Source organism: Rhinolophus sinicus, chromosome 12 (assembly GCF_057876585.1).
Source record: "Rhinolophus sinicus isolate RSI-liver-muscle chromosome 12, RSI-T2T, whole genome shotgun sequence".
Classification (NCBI taxonomy): domain Eukaryota; kingdom Metazoa; phylum Chordata; class Mammalia; order Chiroptera; family Rhinolophidae; genus Rhinolophus; species Rhinolophus sinicus.
Window position 1 is genome coordinate 57324574 of NC_142512.1, and position 19476 is coordinate 57344049.

The following is a 19476-nucleotide window of genomic DNA, read 5'->3' on the forward strand; positions in this document are numbered from 1 at the left end:
CTGGAGGGGGCGGGTCCCGGGGGATGGGGGGTGTGGAGGCAGGAAGCAAAGAGGGAGGTGAGGGGCCCCAGCCAGTGGAAAGCATCAGGTGACACTTCCAACCCTGACTTGTTTTCCCCTGTGTCCCAAGGCCTAGATGGGCAGAGGGAGCCCTGACAACCCCCCCCCCCCAGCCCACAGCTCACAATGGGGCAGGGATGGCAGAGCCCCATGGCCGCCCATGGGACGAAGGGCAGGCAGCAGCACAGGAAGAGGAAAAGCATTCGGGAGGCTGGACCCAAAGGGCCTGGGGGCAGGGGGAGCCCAAATGCTCGGGGCCACTCCCTGGCCAGCCTCCAGCCAGATCTCAGGGACAGAGGTGAGTCTTGATGGTCTACAGAGGAGCCAAGGTTCCAGGCACCTCATGCCCTTCATGCCAGGTGAGCACTCCCACACCCGTGCCCATCAGTAAGGCGCACGGGCTCCAGTGCTGTAGGGGGCAAGGGGCTGGGGCAGGGTTTGGCTGCCCCAGGAGCAGGAAGGGGGACGCCCAGGGCAGCCTCGGGCCCCACAGGGGCCCCGCCTAGTGTCGCCCACTCCAGCTTAATCACCAAGCGGGCTGATCACACACACTTACGTTTGAAATTTTGAAAGTAACAGACCACAGCAGTGCTGCAGCAAATGCATTCCCTCGTGCAAAAGCAAACAAGACCCCATCTCACCCACATGCGGAAACCCATGCAAAGTGGATCCACAAGCTAAACACGAGAGCTAAAACTATGCAAGTCTTAGAAGAAAACACAAGGCAAACTTACATGCAATCGATTATTAGACATGAGTCCAAAAACATGGCAACCAAAGAAGCAAAGATAAAACCTTCATGCATCAAAGGCCATTATAAGAGCGAAAAGACCACCCACGAAACGGGACAAAATATTTGCAAATCATGTATCTGCTAAGGCTCCATCGAGAACAGTAAACTCAACAGAAAAGACAAACAGTCCAATTTTTAAAATGGGTGAAGGACTCGAATAGACACTTCTCCAAAGAAGATACACGCGTGACCAGCGAGCCCATGAAAGATGCTCAACATCATTAGCCATCAGGGAAACGCAAACAAAAACCACAGTGAGAGGCCGCCTCACCCCCCTGGGATGGCTACAATTTAAGAAAAGAGAAAATACCACATGTTGTGAGACTAGGAGCCTGGGTACCACTGGAGGGACAGCACAGGACGCCACTGCTGTGAGAAAGACTCTGGCCGTTCCTCAAAAGGCCAAACGTACAATGCGTGAAGGAGCAGCGGCAGTGCCACTCCTAGCTCTGTACCCAGGGAAATGAAAACATGTCCACACAGAAACAAACAGGATGGTTGTTTACAGCAACACCGTTCACAACCACCAAAAGGTGGAAATGACCTCAGAGTCCACCCACAGATGAGTAGGTCACCACAGGTGGTCCATCCCTGCGACAGAATGTTACTCAGCCATAAAAAAGAAAGAAGGGAGGGAGGCCGAGGCCCAGACGAACCTTGCAAAGCTCGTGTTGGGAAAGCAGCCGTCACAAAAGGCCACATCACGCGTGAGTTTTCTCCTGCACCCAGAACAGGCAAACCCAGAGACACACATCAGACAAGTGGCTGCCAGAGGGTGGGGGGGAGGGATAGGGACTGATTAATGAGTGTGACACCCCAACCCCCACCCAACACAGACACCCCACCCCCGTCTTAACGGCCATGCCAACAGCTGCGCTGGGCACAGTACACCAGGCTGGGCAGGCGGGGGGGTCTGGCCTTTGGCCACAGCTAGCTGGCTGAGTGGGTAATATGTTAATTTTCCTATGAGCCTGAGGAGACACTGAGGAAAAGGCCCCAGGAAAGCGTGGGAGGCCAGGGGCGTGTGTGGAAATGCCTGGCCCTGGGGCCCGGCTGCCCTCACTGGCCTCAGTCATCTGGAAAGGCGGCCTGGCCTCTCCAACCTGGAGTCAGGGAAGGTGTAGCCGCAGGTGTGGAGGGAGAGTGCAGACTCACTATGACATGGTGCCACCAGGCCCCTAAAGAGAGCCTGGACCCCAGGGCAGAGGTTGTAGCTTGGCTGGAATGTCCATGCCGTGACTCAGCTTTCTTCATCTGCCCAGGGGTTCCCAGGTCTTGAGGATGGGGGAGTCTGCATGGCTCCATCAGGCCCTGGAAGGTTCCCTGGCACCCAAGACCTGACCCCGGGCCAGAGCAGGCCTGTCCTGCCACCCTCCCTGGGCACGGCCACAGCGACCCTCAGAAGCCTCTCTGGGTTTCCAGTGTCCTTTTCGGAGCCTTCCGTCTGCATGCACAGCAGCGTGGCAATTGCTGCCCCTCCAACCCACCACCTGTGCCAGAGACAGCTGGTGGGAAGCCAACAGGAGCCTCAGCCGGCTGGGCAAGGGGACACAACCCTGGAGGCCCCTTGGAGCACACCCCAGGGCCTGCCTGGACCTGCAGGGACTGGAAATCAAGGAGATGGACAGGAGGATGGGGCAGGTGGGGGCTCCTGGACCGTGGGGGAGGGCAGCGCAGTCCTGTGAAACCACCCCCTCGCCAGGGGTGGCTACACCTCCCTGGTCCCCCACCCCCTTCCCTTTCAGAAAAGGGCAGCCTCAGTTGGGGGGCTGGCCCAGGACCAATGTGGGGGACCAGGCACTGGAGCAAGCTCTGGGATGGGTGCCGCTGGCTTTCTCCACCCTTCCCCTGCACAGCACCCACTTCCCCATGTTCAGGGTTCTGGGCCCTGGGAGGGGCCTGAAGCACCCAGGAGGAGATGGGAGCCCCTCTGGAGGCCACCTTCTCCCAAACTTGAAGGTGCCCCGTGGAGCTGTGCAGATCAGAGCCTTGCAACCTGAGACCTGGGGTCCATCCAGATGCCAGGATGGACGAGGGCCAGGTCCCCTCATGCTGGGACCTCACACGGAGACTTTCTGATGGCTGAGCACTCAGAGGTCCAGGGGGACACCCGTTAAGGAGCACCAGAGTCCTGGGAGGTGGGGCTGAAAGTCTCGGGTCTCCAGGCTCCTGGCCCCTGCAGGGCCCTGGTCCGGATGAGACCCTGGCTTAGCCTTCCTTACCCTCTTCTGATTACCTGCAAGTTCAAAGGGCACCACACAGTAGCTATCATTCGGCACCCCCTTAGGTCTTCCCCCCCAACGCCCTCAGTCAGAGCCCACGCCCTGTAACACTCTGCTGGGATGGGGGACTGCAAGGCCAGGGCCGATCAGCTCTCCCTCTGTGTCCCTGTGAGGGGGAGCCCCCAGCAGCTCTAGGTGGGCAGTCAGGCTGGTCCTGGGGCCCACAGCCAAGGCAGACTCCGTCTAAGGGGCTGTGGGCCTGGGGGACAGTCCTCTCTCACTGCAGGGCTCCCACAGAACCACGGTGTCCCCAGCTGACTGCCCCCAGCTCTCCCAGTGGGACCTGAGGAGCCCCTCCCCTCTGGGAGGACAAAGGCCAGACCTCAGGCACCCCTCAGATCACTGGGTGGGGGATCACTGCGTGGGAGTCTGCCCAGGTCTGAGAGCTCTGAGAAGGCCCAGCCCTGGCCTTGGGAGGCCTTGAGGGGGCAGGGACACCCCAGCCACCCAAGCCCCACATGGCCCAGCCAATGTGAGTGCCAGGGGGTAGGTGGGGGGTGGTCTCTCTGTGGACTTGGCATCTCAGAAGGGGGCTTTGGGCCAGGAGGCCAATACCGCCATTCTGCCCACCCCGTTTTATTGTGGGGGTGCCCACAGGCCCCTGGAGCAGGTAATCCTCCACTGAAGTGCTCGGCCCTCCATTCTAGACAAGCTGGGATCTGTGACAAAGCCCAGAGTTGCCAGTGCCTCCGCCTCCTGTACCCCCAGGAGACTTGGGGTGTCATTCCAAGTTGGTGAGGTGGCAAGTGTTCCTGTGGTCCCAGCTGTCCCCCACCCCCAAGCCTCGCCCCCTGCTGCCTCCTCAAACCTTAGCTCTTTCCACTTTGCAGAGAACAGTGGGGCTCGAGCGCCTTGCCGGATCGTCGCACCCCCATGGGCGAGTACCTGCAGGGAGTGGGGATGAGAACGTCTTGGGACCTGGCCGTCCTCCCATCCCCACGACCCGGCTCTGGGTGCGTGAGGGGAGGGGCACGGCCGCATGTGGCTTCGCAGGGCGCGCAGCCACACAAGGAAACGGAAGTTCTGAGGGGGTGCCGGCCTTGCCCAAGATCACCCAGGCAACGCAGGGCCGGCGGCTTCCCCAGCCCCGGGAGGAAGCGCAGGTTTGGATGGGGGCGCAGATCCCAGGGTGGCCTGGGGAGGGAGGTCTGCGGGCCCGAGGGCTGCTGGGGAGCTGGAGGCGGGAACTCCACGGGGTCTGCGGGCACCTCGTGGCATGGTGTGCAGGTGGGTGCGCGTGGCCCGGGGCGTGGGGGGCAAAGGGGATCACTGCCGGGAGGTCGCGGGACCCCGCCAAGCTTGGAAGACAGCGCGCACAGAGGGGAAAATGAGGTGGCTAAGGGCCGGGCGGCCCGACCGCGGGCGCGGCGGGCGCGGGGCTGACCGGGCGAGAAGCCACGTCTCCCGGCTGTGGTCCGCGAGCGGGCCCCTCCACCCGCGGGAGAACCCGGGACGCGCCGTCGGGGAGCACAGGGTCGCCCCTCCCGCGGTGGCATGGGGTCCAGGCGGGGCGGCATGGGCGGCGCCAGAGGCCGTGACGTGCGCGGGGGACGTGCCGCGCGAGCGACCAGAGCACCGAGTCGCCCCCGGGGCGGGCCCAGCAGCCAGGCGGGCAGAGACGGGCAGAGGCGCGCTGGCGAGCGGCGGCAGGTAGGCGCGGCCCGGATGCTCCGCGCGGGCCGGGGGCCCGAATCCTGGACCCTCCGAGCCGCCCGAGCGCTGAGTACGCGCTTTCGCTCCCCTTGCCGGGTACCTTCCTGGTCCGGGGATGCCCGGGCACGGACGAGCCCCGCACCTCCCGCAAAGGGGGCCCTGGGGAGCCAGCTGCGCCCCCTCCGCGTCCTCGGACCCGGGTCGCGTGATCTTGCCTGACCCTCCCGGGCGCCCCTCCGTCGGGCGGACCTCGGGGAACGGGCTCTGGCTAGGAGGTGGCTGCGCCTGGCGGCCCAGGCTGGTCCCGGTTATAAATATAGATCGGTCCGCAGCGGCCGGGCGCGCGGGCTATATTTGGTGGGGCCCCCAACCCGAGGCAGTGGGGAGCACATGCGCCGCGGGAGGTCCTCTCTCTCACCTCCTCCCCCTTCTCGCCGCCGCCCTAAACACTCCCCGACCCACACCTGTCCTCGGGCGACGGCTTTCATCCTAGACTCGGGGAATTAGTCTGGGCTCCCTGGGTTCGCCTCAACCCGTCCCAGCCCCCAGCCCGTGGGAGAATCAGGCAGGGCCTCAGGAGTTTCAGTTTACTTTTGTGAAAAATGGGTTGATAATGCACCTACCTGGGTTTCTGGACCACGCTGAATGAATGGAAGGGAAACAGGTCATAGCCACTGGGGTACCTGGAGTCTGAATGAGGGACCAAGGGGCACCCCAGAAGGCCAGAGTGCTTCTCTGTCCCAGAGGCACTGAGCTGCACGTCCAGAGGAGCCTGGGCTGACAGGATCACGCTGTATGGTGACCATGGCCTGGCTGGGTGGTCTGATGGGCATCAGATGGCAGCCGGACCTTCCTCTATACAACCCAGGACCGAAGGGCTTGTCCAGTCAGAGCAGGGGTGGATGCTGTGTGGGTGGGTGGGTTCCAGGGTCCCCCTGCCTCATGACCAAGGCCCAAGGGTCTACTGGGGTCAGGTGGGTGCTAGGAAGGAGAGACGCAGGGCTGAGGAGGTTGGATTGGGCTTTGTGGGGTGGGCAGGGGTTCACGAGTTGTTTCCGTTGGGAGGTCTGCCCCCAGAGGGCCTCTGGGGTTACTGGTGGCAGTGCCCAGGCAGGTGTGGTGTGGACAGAGCCTGGGGTAGGCATTGGGAAGCCTGGTCCCAAGGCAGTAATGACCCCATGTGACCCCGGGCAGGGCCTGACACACAGGAGGAAACCTGGCTCTGACTTCAGCTGGACACCAGGAGAGGCTGTGCTCCCCAGGGCAGTGGCCGAGGAGTGTGTGTGGAGGAGGACCAGTGGGCTCCCACTCACTGGCCCTTCTGGGTGGTGGTGAGTGGAGAAGACGCCACACAGCCATCGACCCATCAGCGCGTCTCAAGGTAAGGCCTGGGTACAGTGGGCACGGGCCGCACTGGAGGTGGGGGGAGGAGCATAGTTGCCTCAGTCCCCATCTGTGAAATGGGCCGTTAGGAGAAGCCATCCCAGAGATCCGGGGTCGAGTACCCTGTCGAGGGAAATGAAGCCGGTCCTGCCCTGGGGGAGCCACGGGATTCCGTGTGGCTCCGCTGTTCGCTGACTCCTGCGGCCCCGTACATGGGCCGCGCGGGCCGGATAATACGGTAGCAGACGGGGAGGGCGCCTACTCCAGGCAATACGGCGTCGGCTCCTCCCTTGGCGCGGTCACGTCCCCCACGTCCCTCAGCCAGGCGAGCGGCCGGGGCGGAGCCGGCGGAGCATCCTCCCTTCCCACCCCCTTCCCCCCGTCTCTACCCAGGTGGGCCCCACCCAGCCCGGCAGGGGTCGCCCAACCCCCACCTGCGCCCACTAGGCCCCCAGGCAGAGTTGGTGGGAGGGGCCGTCCTGGCTAGTGGGACTTGCTGGGGCAGAGACTCCTCTTGAGCCTTCCCCTTAGGGAACTGGCTTTAGGGTGGGGACTGCAGGCAGCTGAGGAATAGGACCAGGTGGCCACGTGGTCGGGCGTGCAGGCAGGCACTCCCAGGCTGGGCGGGGGCCAGGCGGGGAGGGGAGGGGGCTTTGGGCTCCAGCTTCCACTGCCTCCCAGCCCCTCGCTGACCTCCGAGCCTTCCAGAGGGGGTCTGACAGGGCCACCCACGGCCACCAGCCTGTGGCCTCCTCCTCGTCAAAGTGGGGGATGGTGTTGGAGGGAGAAATGACTCAGAACCAGGGGCTGGCCAGGGTGCAGTGTCCAATCTGGCCAATGAGGCCAGTGTTCCCTCCCCCAGGCCCTGCAAGCAGATGTGAGTGCGCCCTAGAGCTTGCAGGGGTGCCAGCCATGCACTGGGTGGGGGTGTGTGATCAGCAGAAGTGGGGTGGAGGGCCCAAGCCAGACCCTAGCCCAGCGCCAACCACCCACCTCCCCAGAGAAAGCCCCTGGCACTTTCCTCATCACAGCTCCGCACACAGGTGGGTATCTGGGGTCCTGCGCTGAACCTGGGCAGGTGACAGTGTCCCAGACCTGCTGGTTACCTGTTTGCACAGTGGGCAGTGAGGGAAGGAAGGGGAGCCCTTCCCTCCTCTGAGGACACAGAAGCCTCTTGGCTGGCGGCCACCCCCACTGGCTTCAGGGGCCTTGGGGCTGGCTGTTTCCCCAAGTCTAGGAAGGAATATAATTGCCCCTTTGCTGCATCGCAGGCCAGAGCTAGTCTCCAAGGCCTGGAAGTCCAGCTAGATAACTGGCCAACCTCCTCTAACAGGAGCCTTTAATCACTGGGACAGGCGGCAGGCTTTAGGGCCAGGGGTCAGTTCCCTGCAAGCAGGGGACATGGGCTGCCCTGGGGCTGACTGGCTAGATGCAGGACCCCAGGTGCACTGGGGTGGCTGTGCGCCTGCAGCAGGAGGGGGTCCCCAGAGCTGGATGAAGCGACAGGATGTGGGCTTGGGGGTGTGAGGTTGGAGATGCAACAAGGAGCAGATGGGCTGGGGCTTGGCACTGTCAACACCCAGATGGACTTCAAAGCCGGGGAGTGTAGGCAGAGGAGGGGGCACTGGGGAGAGGGGTGACCAGAGACGGCTGCAGCCTGACCTGGCAGGAGGCCAGGCCTAGAACCGGGCAGCTGGGACGGCCAGTGGGCCCCAAGGGAGCAGCCTGCAGGGGGCCCCCCTTGGGAGGGCACAATGGATCCTCCTGAACGGGTCAGTCCAGGGGTCCCCCGTGCACGCCTCCTCCCGCCTTCTGCTGCTCAGCTGCCAGTTGCTCAGGGGTGTGGGGCCTGCCTGACCCAGAAGCGGGGACACAAACCCCACCTGGGAGATCAGCTTTCTAAAGCTCAGAGAGGGTTATTTCTGGGCTGGGACATGGTTCGCATGCTTCCCCAGGAGGGTAAATGTCATGAACAGTCAGGGTGCCTCCCAGCGCAGGGCTGTCTCTTCCACCCTGGGTCCTGATTGAGCAATGGCAGGGTTTTCCGTGAAGCATCAGCCAGTTGCACCTCAGCCAGCCCCAGCCCTCAAGATGGGTTGGGTTGATGAGGCCATTTGGCTTTTGGAGGCCTGGCCCCGCGTCTACCCACCATACATGGGCAGAATCCCTTTCCCCAAACCTCAAGCCCACTCCCCACACCCTCCCCAGCTTGCCCACTGCCCCAGCATTTTCAAGTCAAAACCTCACTGAGGACCAGCTGGTGTGAGGAATGGGGCAGGGGGCCATTTCAGTACGGCTGGCCCCGCAGGCTGGGGGTTCGCTGGGAGAAGTGTTTGAAGAGCCAGTGGGCCGACAGGGGCGGGTAGGAGAGAAACCCTGTGTGGCCTTGATCCAAGCGCAGAGGGCGGGCCCTGACCCCGGTGAGCCTCACATGGCAGCCACACGGGCCTTCTGGGACCCACACAGGTCCCAGAACGTGCCATCCCCAGCTGGCCTCTGGGCCTGGCACCGCCCCTTCTGCCTCTTCAGCATTCTAGATGCTAGTTCAGGGGATGCCCCGTGCCCCACAGGCAACTGGTGTGTATCTCCTGAGGACCCTGGGGGCGTCCAGGGAGGGTCCAGCCATAGCGGGCAGCAGACGAGCAGAGCACAGGGCCAACAAGGTGGGGGCGCCCATGGTCCCCTGGTGAGAGCGTCCAGGTGTGGCAGGTACAGCCAGGCGGACCGTTTTGCTGTGTGACCCTGGCTACAGACACACTCCCCTCCTTGTCCTCTGCACGGCCCACCTGATGTATTTACAAAGTGCAGTAAACGTCAGGGCACAGCCCAGACAAGCAGGATTTTGAGCACAAGCAGCGCTTCAGGCACCCGTGGCCGTGACGCGTCCTGCGTCCTGGTCCGGGGTGCCCATGCTTTCTGCCTGAACTAGGGGCACTGCATCACACAGCATTCCTACAATGTATGTATTTTTCAGTTTTTTCTTTAAAGTTCCCCTGCTGTGTGTGCCTGAGAGACCTTTTAAACGAGAAGCTTACGCGAGTTGGGACAGTGGCCGCCCCGCACGCCCAGCAGTGTTTGGCTGCAGTCAGAGGCTGGGTTCTGGAGACCCCAGGGCTGGGCCAGAGTCCCGGCCCGGGTTCCCTGTGTGCCTCAGATGTGGAAGGGGGCCGCCCAGGGGGCTTGCCAAGTCACAGTTCTGTGGATGCTTTTGCAGAATGGGGGCTCCCCTGGCTGGGGCGCCCTGTGCACCTCTCGGCTGTGTCCCCCGACGGGTGCACAACCCTTGGCTCTAGAAATGGCCCGCGCTGCTCACTGAAGTCCAGGGCTCCTCAGTGGTCAGGGCCTGGAGCCATGGGCGGGGCCCGAGGGCCCTGGGGTCTGGGTGCCCTGAGAGACCCTCTCCTGGGCTCCCAAAAGCAGCACGTGTGCCCCTAGCCAGGCTGGAGCAGCACAGGCTGACGGCAGACCTCTGGCCCAGACTGGGGGGCTGCTCTGCTCAGTGGGCTGTCCGTGTAGTCATCACCCTGACCACTAGCTGGCCCCTGGGGGGCGGGCTGTCCCACGGTGGTGCTCTCGGACGGCAGCCTCTGCTCCGGAAAACACCCCGCCAGAGGGCACAGCACCTGTGGCCAGGATGCCCGGGGTCAGGGAGGTGCAAGAGGCACGCATCTCCCACATTCCTTTGCTCCCACACTGAAGCTGTGCTCTGGGTGCAGGTACAGACCATGTCCTCACTCGGGTCCTGTGCCAGGCTCCCTGTGTGCCTTAGCTGTGGAAGTGGGCCACCCAGGGGGCTGCGCCAGGCCAAGGGGGGGGTCTGAGGAAATGGCAGGGTGGAGCGAGGGGGGGGAGGAAGGAGCGACTGAAGTGCTTGGGCAGCAAGACTGCAGATGTGACACGTCTGGGTCTTTCCCCAGACAGCTGGTTCACTGCACACCACCAGTGGGGACGGACCTGAGCTTCAGCAGCCAGCAGCGTGGGCTGGACTGAACACGCCCCAGGTCTCAGGCCTGCCCGAGTCCCCTTGGAACAGCTTCTGTCCGGTGAGGTGGGGGAACAAGGCCACCAGGCTGATGGGGAATCAGGGGATTTCTGGGGCCAGGAGCAGCCAGAGGGACTGGAATGAAGATGCAAGGGGAAGGCAGGGTCTCCAGCTGGGCTGCTGGGTCTGGGCTGCCGCAGGTGTGGGGCCTGCAGTGGGTGCAATCAGCCCCCTCCTGGCCGTGGCAGCCTGCTCCAGTGGGCTGGATGGAAGAAGCCTGCCCCTGCCCACTCTTCTCTTGCCAGAGAGGGTCAAAGTCCGTTAGCAGACATGCCTCCACCTGGTTCAGCCTCTGCCGCCCAGCCCAGGGCTCCCCTTCCTTGATTTACCCGGAGGCCCCTGCCTCCTCCCAGAAGAGCTGTGGCCTGTGGATAATTAAGGTGGAGCAAGCGTCTGGGGGTGACCAGGGGGTCCGCCTGTATGGGCCAGGTCCCCACCTTCCCCACCTGCCTCCTGGGTAGTAGTGATGTCCACCCCAACAGCAGGGCCAGCTGCCCTGGCAAACCCCCCTTCAGGCTTCCGGGCACCGCACCTAGAGTCTGCCCTCTTCAGGAGGTAACCTGAGACCTGGCTGAGCCCAAAAAAGCCACTGCCCTTTAGAGCCAGCTGTGTGGGAGCCACCAGCCAGACAGAGGGAGGAGGGGCCGCAGCTGCTGGTCACCCCAGACCCTCCTGCTGTGCCGAAGCACTGGTGACACAGGTGAGGGCCAGAGGCCGCTGAGCATCAGGTGCGTCCAGAGCTGAGCTCCTGCTGGGGGCTGAGGCCCGAAGGGAGGGCGGCCAGCCCTCAGGTGTCTGTCCCCACACTGCTGGGCTGTGGCTGGATGACCACCTGACAGCCCACTGACCTCATCTGCTTCTTTGTCAGGGACGAGAAAGCAGCCCTCCTGGCCATGGGAGGGGCCGTGGTGGACGAGGGCCCGACGGGCATCAAGGCCCCGGACGGGGGCTGGGGCTGGGCCGTCCTGCTGGGCTGCTTTGTCATCACGGGCTTCTCCTACGCCTTCCCCAAGGCGGTCAGCGTCTTCTTCAAGGAGCTCATGCATGAGTTTGGGATTGGCTACAGCGACACGGCCTGGATCTCCTCCATCCTGCTGGCCATGCTGTACGGGACAGGTAAGGGGCCTTCTCCCCGGGGTCGGTCGGGCCCGTCCACTCAGCCGTGCAATCCCCGAGCACGAGGTCCGGCCCCCTCATGTGCGGGCGGCAAACACGGGCTCCTCTCGGTGTGAATTGCGCTCCGTTTGGGGGCTGCCCGTGACCACACTCTGGGCAGCGGGTACTCCCGGTGTCTGCTGAGCTGGGGGCATCTGCCTGGGGGGCTCGGAGAGGCTGGACCCCACCACTCAGCCTGTCCCCGCAGGCCCGCTCTGCAGCGTGTGTGTGAACCGCTTCGGCTGCCGGCCAGTTATGCTGGTGGGTGGCCTCCTGGCATCCCTGGGCATGGTGGCCGCCTCCTTCTGCCGGAGTGTCATCCAGCTGTACCTCACCACAGGGGTCCTTACTGGTGAGTGGGGCTAGCCAGCTGCAGGCTGGGCGGGCAGGCGGTGGCAGATCCATTCCGGGTGGCCACAGCTCAGGTTGACCAAGGAGAATGGGGCGGTGGGTCCCCTGCCACCCCACCCCCCGGGTGCCAGCCCGCCCCTCGTTCCCCATGTGTGTCCTGGGCGTGTCAGTGGGTGACCATCTTCCTACACTGACACCCCACACATAGAAGCCTGTCCTGGGACAAAGGGGCAAGGCCACTCACCTGCCCCCGCCCCTCCCCCAGGCCTGGGACTGGCGCTCAACTTCCAGCCGTCACTCATCATGCTAAACCGCTACTTCAGCAAGCGGCGCCCCATGGCCAACGGGCTGGCGGCGGCGGGCAGCCCCGTGTTCCTGTGCGTGCTGTCTCCGCTGGGCCAGGTGCTGCAGGACCAGTACGGCTGGCGGGGCGGCTTCCTCATCCTGGGTGGCCTGCTGCTCAACTGCTGCGTGTGCGCCGCTCTCATGAGGCCCCTGGAGGTGCCCCGGGCGGGGGCGGGGGCGGGGAAGGGGCCCCAGGGGCCGGCCCGGCGTCTGCTGGACCTGAGCGTCTTCAAGGACCGTGGCTTCCTTATCTACGCGGCGGCTGCCTCCGTCATGGTGCTGGGGCTGTTCGTGCCGCCGGTGTTTGTGGTGAGCTACGCCAAGGACCTGGGTGTGCCGGACGCGCGGGCCGCCTTCCTGCTCACCGTGCTGGGCTTGGTGGACATCTTCGCGCGGCCCGCCGCCGGCTTCGTCACGGGGCTGCCGTCGGTGCGGCCCTACTCCGTCTACCTCTTCAGCTTCGCCATGCTCTTCAACGGCATCACCGACCTCGCGGGCTCCACGGCGGGCGACTACGGCGGCCTGGTGGTCTTCTGCATCTTCTTCGGCGTCTCGTACGGCATGGTGGGGGCCCTGCAGTTTGAGGTGCTCATGGCCGTTGTGGGCACCTCCAAGTTCTCCAGCGCCATTGGCCTTGTGCTGCTGCTGGAGGCCATTGCCGTGCTCGTCGGGCCCCCGTCGGGAGGTGAGGCTGCGGGGCCGGGAGCCCGCCCTGCCCAGGGAGGGGCTCACTGGGGGAGGACTTAGAGGAGGACCCCCTGCTCGGTCCAGACCCACGGCCGGCAGCTGTCAGGAAGGAGTGGGGACCCGCTCCATCGGCTGTGGGAGAGGCGGGCGGCCTGGGCCAAAGGCAGGACCACACCCGAATCTCAGGGGTGGTGCTGCCGCATCCCTGAGACATGAAGGGGATTCAGTGGGTGCCTCTTGCCCCTGGCTGACGCTGTCCCCTTGGCAGGCAAACTCCTGGACGCGACGCACGTCTACCAGTATGTGTTCATCCTGGCGGGGGCCGAGGTGTTGACCGCGTCCCTGGTGCTGGCCTTGGGCAACTTCTTCTGCATTGGGCGGAGGCCCGCTGCAGACGCGGAGGGGCCGGAGTGCCCCAAGCCCCCTGCGGATGGCAAGGTGGACTCCAGGGAGGTGGAGCGGTTCCTGAAGGCAGAACCTGAGAAAAACGGGGAGGTGGCTCACACCCCGGAAACGAGCGTCTGAGCCGGAGCCCGTGGGGCCCGTTCGTTTCACACAGGACTGGCGTGGGCAGCGGAGCGTCACCTGAACAGTGTTTGTCAAGGTAGGCGGCGGGTAGGAACCATGTCATTCCAAGCGGATCTGCAGTAAAGCCAAGTCGAGGTCACCAGCCGTGTGCACCAGGCGCCTCGCCTGCTGACCCCCGAGCAGCCGGTGCCCAGTCCTGGGCTGAAGGACCTAGAAACCCACGCTCGGAGACAACACGACTTTAATCAGACGGTGGGCCCATCCCTGCCCTGTCTGTGCCCTACACCCCAGCCTAGCCTGAGTGTCTGGGACACAGCGCCCCTCCTGCACCTGTGGAAGGTCTGGAATAAACCTGCGTGTGGGAGGAGCTGAGTTTGGTTTAACGCTGGGGTGGTCCACTTTCTGAACAAGCCAAGCCGGAGTGGTCCTTGGCAGGGAGCACGGCCGCTTCCTAAGTGCCACTGGTTCTGCGCCCTGCCATGCTGGACCCTGACGGCTCGGAGCTGTCACGCGGGACCCAGGCGGCCAGTGCCCCTATGAGGTGTGTGCACTTGAGCTGAGACATGTGTTCACTGCTGTGTGTTTAAAGAAAATGGTCTTCCTGCCTTGCGTTTATTACCCTCGGCTGGCTGAGAGCGAGTAGCCCTAGGCGGTCAGTGCCCGGGGCCGGAATCTGCTCCCCATCGGCCTCATCCAGTCCTGCCGGCCTCGCCCCGGGACCTCACACCCACCTGCCCTCGTGGCCAGCATGGCCTGCGTGGCTGGGAGCCCGATCAGAGGCCGCTGGGGCCGCCTCAGTACGTGGTGCGTCGAGGGCGCTGGGGACGGCAGCGGGAGCCCTGGCGGGCCGAGTGCAGCCGGAGAGATGCCACCTCCCTGCTCCTCTGCAATGAAAAGCAAGCGAGCACTCACATCGGGCTGGGGCCGCTAACCCCACCTGCTCGCGGCCCAGGAGCTCTGCACAGAGGCCCCTGCAGTCCCACAGCTCTGGGACCCTACCTGTCACCCCTTGTGGCCCTTCTGGCCCCTCTGCCAGGGGTTGGGCTGGGTGGTACTGGCAGCCACAGGGTCAAGGCACAGCCCTGCACGTGGTGACCCGCCTGTGCCTGGTGGGCCAGGCAGGGCCCCTGGGCAAAGCTGAGGCTGTTGCAGGCCCGAGCTCCGTGCTCCGTGCGAGGCGGAGTGGGGCCCTGCCCTCCCCAGCGCCCCGGGCGTTCACACCTGCCCCCACCCCCTCAACCTGGCAGCTCCCCAGGCACTTTCATTCCAGGCCTGCCGATTGGCCCGAGCACCCCACAGTGTTTTCCCCCGTAACTCTGAGCCGCCTCACCCTGGCTGGCCAGGAGCAGCAGGTGGTGGGTGTCCCCTGCTGTCCCCACACCAGTGACCAAAGGGCCTGGCTCATGTGAGGACCGGCAAGCCCCTAAAGTCATGCCCTGGTGACACTACTATTAAGCTAGCTCAAGATGGTCAACATGTCTGGATTGCCCCACGGAGGTGTGGCCCACAGCTGGCCAGTGGGCTGGGGTCCATGCAGTCCAGGGAGGGCGAGAGGTCCAGGCCCCCTCCCCTTGGCCTTGGGAACACGGCCCACATGCTCCCAGCCATCACAGTAGCAGCAGTACCACTAGACTAAGGCTTGACTAGAGGCTGACACTCAGGGCCAGGGAGAGGGCGAGCAGACAGCCTTGTCTGCTTAGTTTTCTGGTTCCGGATGTTTCCAGCTGTGCCCAAGACACAGAGAAAGGAAACTTCCTGTTCTCAGGTAGCTGTGGCCACCAAGGGCCCTAAGGGTCGTTGAGGGGGACTGGGAGGGTACAGATGAGAGCTGATCCTCTCCCTCCAGACAGCCCCAATACCCAGTGATGCAGACACCTGTGCTGAGCCATCCTCTGCAGAGGGCATGCACACATCACCCCAGTGAGATGCAGGGGACACACAAAGGACACCCAGGACACATGTGGTCCCTGACCTGCCTACAGCCCCCCCACCTGACAAGAAAACAGAGGAGGGTGGCTCAGGGCTGGTCCCAACGCCATTGCAGCTGGGTCCAGGCACCGGCAAATGGGGTGCAAACATAAGAGACAGGGCCAAGGAAGAGCCCAGCCCTCGCCCAGAACCTCAGGGACAATCGGGCACAGCCAGAATGGCAGGGGGTGGGTGGGCCCAGGAAGAGATAAAGCAAGTGGGCAGGGCGTGGGGCGTCATCTGCCCCCCATCCTTAGGGCAAAGAGGCAGAAAGCAGCCCAGGCACATGCAATGAGTGGCAGTGGACCCAGAAGCGTCTGGGTCCCCTGCACGAGCCCCTCCATGGCGGGTGAGCGGCGGGAGAGGCCCGTTAGCACAAGGGGGCGGGCGGACGGGACAAGGGGTTTGAAGGATGGCAAGCTGCCTTGGGCTGGGGTGGGGGCGGGGCAGGCTCCGGCCTGCCTTCCTATTCAGTGCCATCCCCAGTTCTTGGGGGAGGGGGCTCTTGGGTTTCAACAACTCAAGTGGGAGAGGGAAGCCAAGACCATGCACAGAACAGATGAACAGACAGACGGACGGACAGATGCCGCCTTTCCAGACAGTATTTGTCTGCTGGTTAGAAGGGAAGGGACGGCGCCCAAGGCCACATGGGAGCGGATGTGTGGCAACCGTGTGTGCCCCACCACGGGCAGCGGGAACAGGTACCATGCTGGCAACCCCAAGGTGGGGGGATGTCGTTCAGGAGCTTCCCAGAGGGTCACTGGGGTCGCGTCCCCACCCAGTCTCTCCCCACCTGCCCCCACCAGCTGACACACCACCATGCCGGGAGGGCAACATCAATGCCCACCTCCCAACATGCGCTTCCACATGGTCAGTCTACACACCGAAAACTGTCCCCCTGACGAAATAAAAGACCACAGGGCGGGGCGGGAAGAAAGGTACACGTTGTCATGAATTTATTACTGACACGGTGCTAAGTACACAAATACAGTGGTCATACAAACGCGCAGGGCAGACCTGCCCCCGGCCCCAGGCTGCACAGACACTCGGCTACGGTTCCCACAGGTGGTGCGTGTCAACACTGTCCCCAAGCACTGCTGAGTACGGGCCTGGGGCCATCCCCCTGTCCAAACGGTCGAGGTCTGGAGTGGCCGGGCCATCACCAGCACTGGCCTGTGGGTGCAGCGTCCCACCTCCCGCGAGGGAAGCCCGCCTGCATGCGGCGCTGGGCCAGCCCGAGCCCTGCACAGCAGCTGCAGCTGCAGCCTGTGTCAGCGTCCCCAGCCCAGCATCCCAGCATCCCAAGCACCCCTGTGCCGGGGCTGGGAGGCAGGAGGGTCACACACCTGGACCTTCCAGGCCCCTCGCTGCCTCCGACACCCACTTTCCAAACGACACTCCACAGTGGGGTGACAGGGCCACCTGTGACACTACCCACGAACACATATATTGCACCTCGCTTCCCCGAGATGGGGGCTCCTGCCTGCTGGCTGCCGCCACCACTGGATGCCTCTGAAGCCGCACAAGAGACGGCAGCTCAGGAAAGCCACGAGCCCAGCCGCCCGGTCGTGGCGGAGAGCCTCAGCAGGCCCCGTCCCTGGACTTCCGGTGTCCGTTCCATCCCAGCAAGGCCATGAACACGCACGCCCACGCCCTCCGGGAGCGGCAGGTCTCCAAGTCACTGCGTCGTGGCTCTTCAGAGTGGGTCCCCGGCCCGCCACCTTGCAGCACACCTGGCACCAAGTGTGGACGGCCACGGCCGTGGTTTTCAGAACACAGATGTTAAAACACATGAAGGGCCAATCCTCGCTGCTAATATTTACAGTCTGTTCAGAAAATTTCCCAAACTCCAAGGCATTGAGGCCACCACCACCACCACCACCACCACCCACGACCCTGCGGGAACCAGCGACACACAGAAAGCCTCGGCTCCGAGTCTTCAGCGCCTGGCTTCCATCTCGCATCTGGGAAGAACAAACGGGCACCGGCATTTCAGTCACGGTCGGGGGGGTGACAGCCAAAACCAGGTGAATGAGGTCACAAGACACACAGCACACAGACACGCACGTTACTTACACACGCGTATACATGTGACAATTTCTGAGAGAAAACCCCCTTTGCACAGTGGACCGCACAACAAAACAACGACAGGAAACAGGTGACAGGTTCCCGCATCCCTGCGCCCTGCCTCACTCCATCCTATACAGAAACTCCACGCCAGTGTCCGTCAGCGTTCTTTCAAGTTCACACCTTGTTTAAGACCGCAAAAACAGACAAGAAAGAAACAATAAAAAGATTTCTTTACACAGATTTAAGCCAATAATTTTTAGCAAAATGATACAAAACTGTCTGAACCAAGTAGGTCGGTGGTTACAGCAGACTCGCCAGGGAGCACGGGCGTGCCACTGCGGGAGGGAGGCTGCCAGGCTCCTGACCGCAGTGGGTTCTCGGCAGCCGTCTCCCTCTGCTTCTCTTCCCAGCCCCGGGACAAGAGTTCACGTGGGGGGCCTCAGTGGAGCCCCTGGCGGTGGCAGAGCTCGCAGTCTGTCCGTTTGGTTTGTGTTTTGCCTCCCCATGGGCGCTGCTGGGTGGGTGGCCTGCAGAGCTCCCGGTGCTCTAGGCCGGGACGTCACTAGTAAAGCCATGTAACAGAGTAGATCAGCCATGCATTCATTGTGTGCCCTTCACAGCAAAAAGGAGCGTTCTCATCGGTGCACGACAGACTGAAGACCACTGGAAGCCACCCGACCGGGAATCTGTCGGAGCCAAAGCACAGGACAAGGTCAGTGCGTCCTTCCGGCTGGGGCGGCAGCTCGGGTACAAAACAGTGATGGCGCCCTGTGAGGCGGGGGCAGCTGCGCCTAGCCCCACACTGGACACCCATGCCCCCAGCCGCTCCAGGCGCTCCCTCTGCGGCCAGGACATGTGCTCAGCGGAACAAGTGACAGGAAGATGGGGAAGGAGGAAGAGGCATGCAGGCGAGGAGGCCTGGCAGCCGCGGAGCCACAAGCTCATGAGCGACAGGAAGAGTCAAAGCAGGAAGTTACTTGCTCCCAGTCCCTCTCCTGGAAAGGAATCTGGTGTTTTGCAAACAGGGACCAGGCCCCGTGGGGCACCGAGATGCCCTTCGGGGGAAGACGTGACAAGCACTTCCCATCAAGACGTTTCCGAGAGCACCAGCATGTTAGAAGGGTAGCAGGCCGCACACAGCGGCCGAGCCCTCGGCGGGAAGGAGTCGCCAAGTGTCACCCGGACGGGAGCATGGCTTGGCGCCCAGCCATGCACCAATGGCAGAGGAGCGGGCGGCTGGGGTGACGGCTGGTACAGACGGCACAGGGGTGAGATGCTGCGCAGAGACCAAGTTCGAAAAGAAAAACAGACGAAGACAGAAATAAACGCGGAAGGAAGAGGGAGAGAGGTGACAAAGCCAGGACGGCAGAGACCCCAGGAGTCTCCCGCAGCAAGAGCCCCCGCCAAGCGTGGCCACTCAGTGAGCGCAACACACAGACCCGCACAGCTGACCTGGAGCCGGGACCAGGGGAGCCAGCGCAGGTGCACAGCCCCGGGCCCCTGCCCCCCACGTGGGCACCGACGCACACAGTGGGCAGGTGCTGGGGTCACCCGTTTGGGGACTGCTCGCCCTACAGCTGCTCTGGAATCCACACGCGGTGAGGACTGGGCAGGCCTCTCTCTACTGGCAGCGGCTGGCATGCAAGCCCAAGCCCATCTGTGCACTCCCAGGGGGGCGAGGGGTGAGCCCCGCCCGCGAGCCCCGCCCTGAGCACTCACCCAGTGCCGCCTTCCACGGGGCGGGACGGGCCGTGCAGCTACTTGCCGTGGTGGTCGAAAGGGATGCTATTCTGAGGTGGGAGAAGACAGCAGTCGGTGAGGGCTCCCTGCGGCCAGGACGGAGGGGGCGTCCTGTTTCAGCCAGGTGCCTCAGGGGGACCCCAGCCTCACCTCTGACACCCTGATCACGAGCCGACTGCAGCCACTGCCCAGGACGATGTGACCGAGGCTGACAAGGGCCAGGGCAGAGCCCCGTCCTCCCACGGAAAGAACCTGACGCCCTGACGCCACCTCCCTGTGACACACAGACTGGACGCACTTCCTCACCGACACAAGGAAGATGGTGATGGGACCTTACCCGGAGGACGGGTCAAAAGCAGTAAATCAAAAGAAACGCCAGGCCCCGGAACCAGCAGCCATTTTAACAGCACAGCTGGGTG

General features: G+C 63.6%; 2 protein-coding genes across 14 annotated transcripts in view; one reads left to right on the forward strand and one right to left on the reverse strand.

The window, feature by feature from the left end:
• The first annotated feature begins 1263 nt into the window (after window positions 1-1263).
• On the forward strand, window positions 1264-13651 carry SLC16A3 (solute carrier family 16 member 3). 8 transcript variants are annotated; one of them, XM_088788912.1, is made up of 8 exons: window positions 1264-1560; window positions 3966-4238; window positions 5983-6169; window positions 10093-10214; window positions 11082-11329; window positions 11577-11720; window positions 11985-12749; window positions 13020-13651. In XM_088788912.1, the coding sequence occupies exons 5-8, from the start codon at window positions 11107-11109 to the stop codon at window positions 13274-13276; spliced, it is 1389 nt and encodes a 462-aa protein (XP_088645038.1). In that variant the 5' UTR covers window positions 1264-1560; window positions 3966-4238; window positions 5983-6169; window positions 10093-10214; window positions 11082-11106; the 3' UTR covers window positions 13277-13651. The 8 variants fall into 8 exon arrangements, with proteins under 8 accessions (XP_088645038.1, XP_088645039.1, XP_088645041.1 ...); XM_088788915.1 differs by lacking the exons at window positions 1264-1560; window positions 3966-4238 and adding exons at window positions 4436-4785; window positions 10766-10913; XM_088788913.1 differs by lacking the exon at window positions 1264-1560 and having other exon boundaries at window positions 4224-4362.
• A 2529-nt stretch (window positions 13652-16180) lies between these two features.
• The window catches only part of CSNK1D (casein kinase 1 delta), a 29800-nt gene continuing 26504 nt past the window's right edge, over window positions 16181-19476 (reverse strand). For 3 of the 6 annotated variants that reach the window (XM_074320984.2, XM_074320988.2, XM_019735529.3), the window contains exons 9-10: window positions 19037-19143; window positions 16181-18003 (exon numbers count right to left, since the gene is read on the reverse strand). In XM_074320984.2, coding sequence (XP_074177085.1) covers window positions 19075-19143 — 69 coding nt within the window. In that variant the 3' untranslated portion in view covers window positions 16181-18003; window positions 19037-19074. The remainder of the gene's footprint in view (window positions 18004-19036; window positions 19144-19476) is intronic. The other 3 variants (XM_074320986.2, XM_074320987.2, XM_074320985.2) reach the window with 2 other exon arrangements.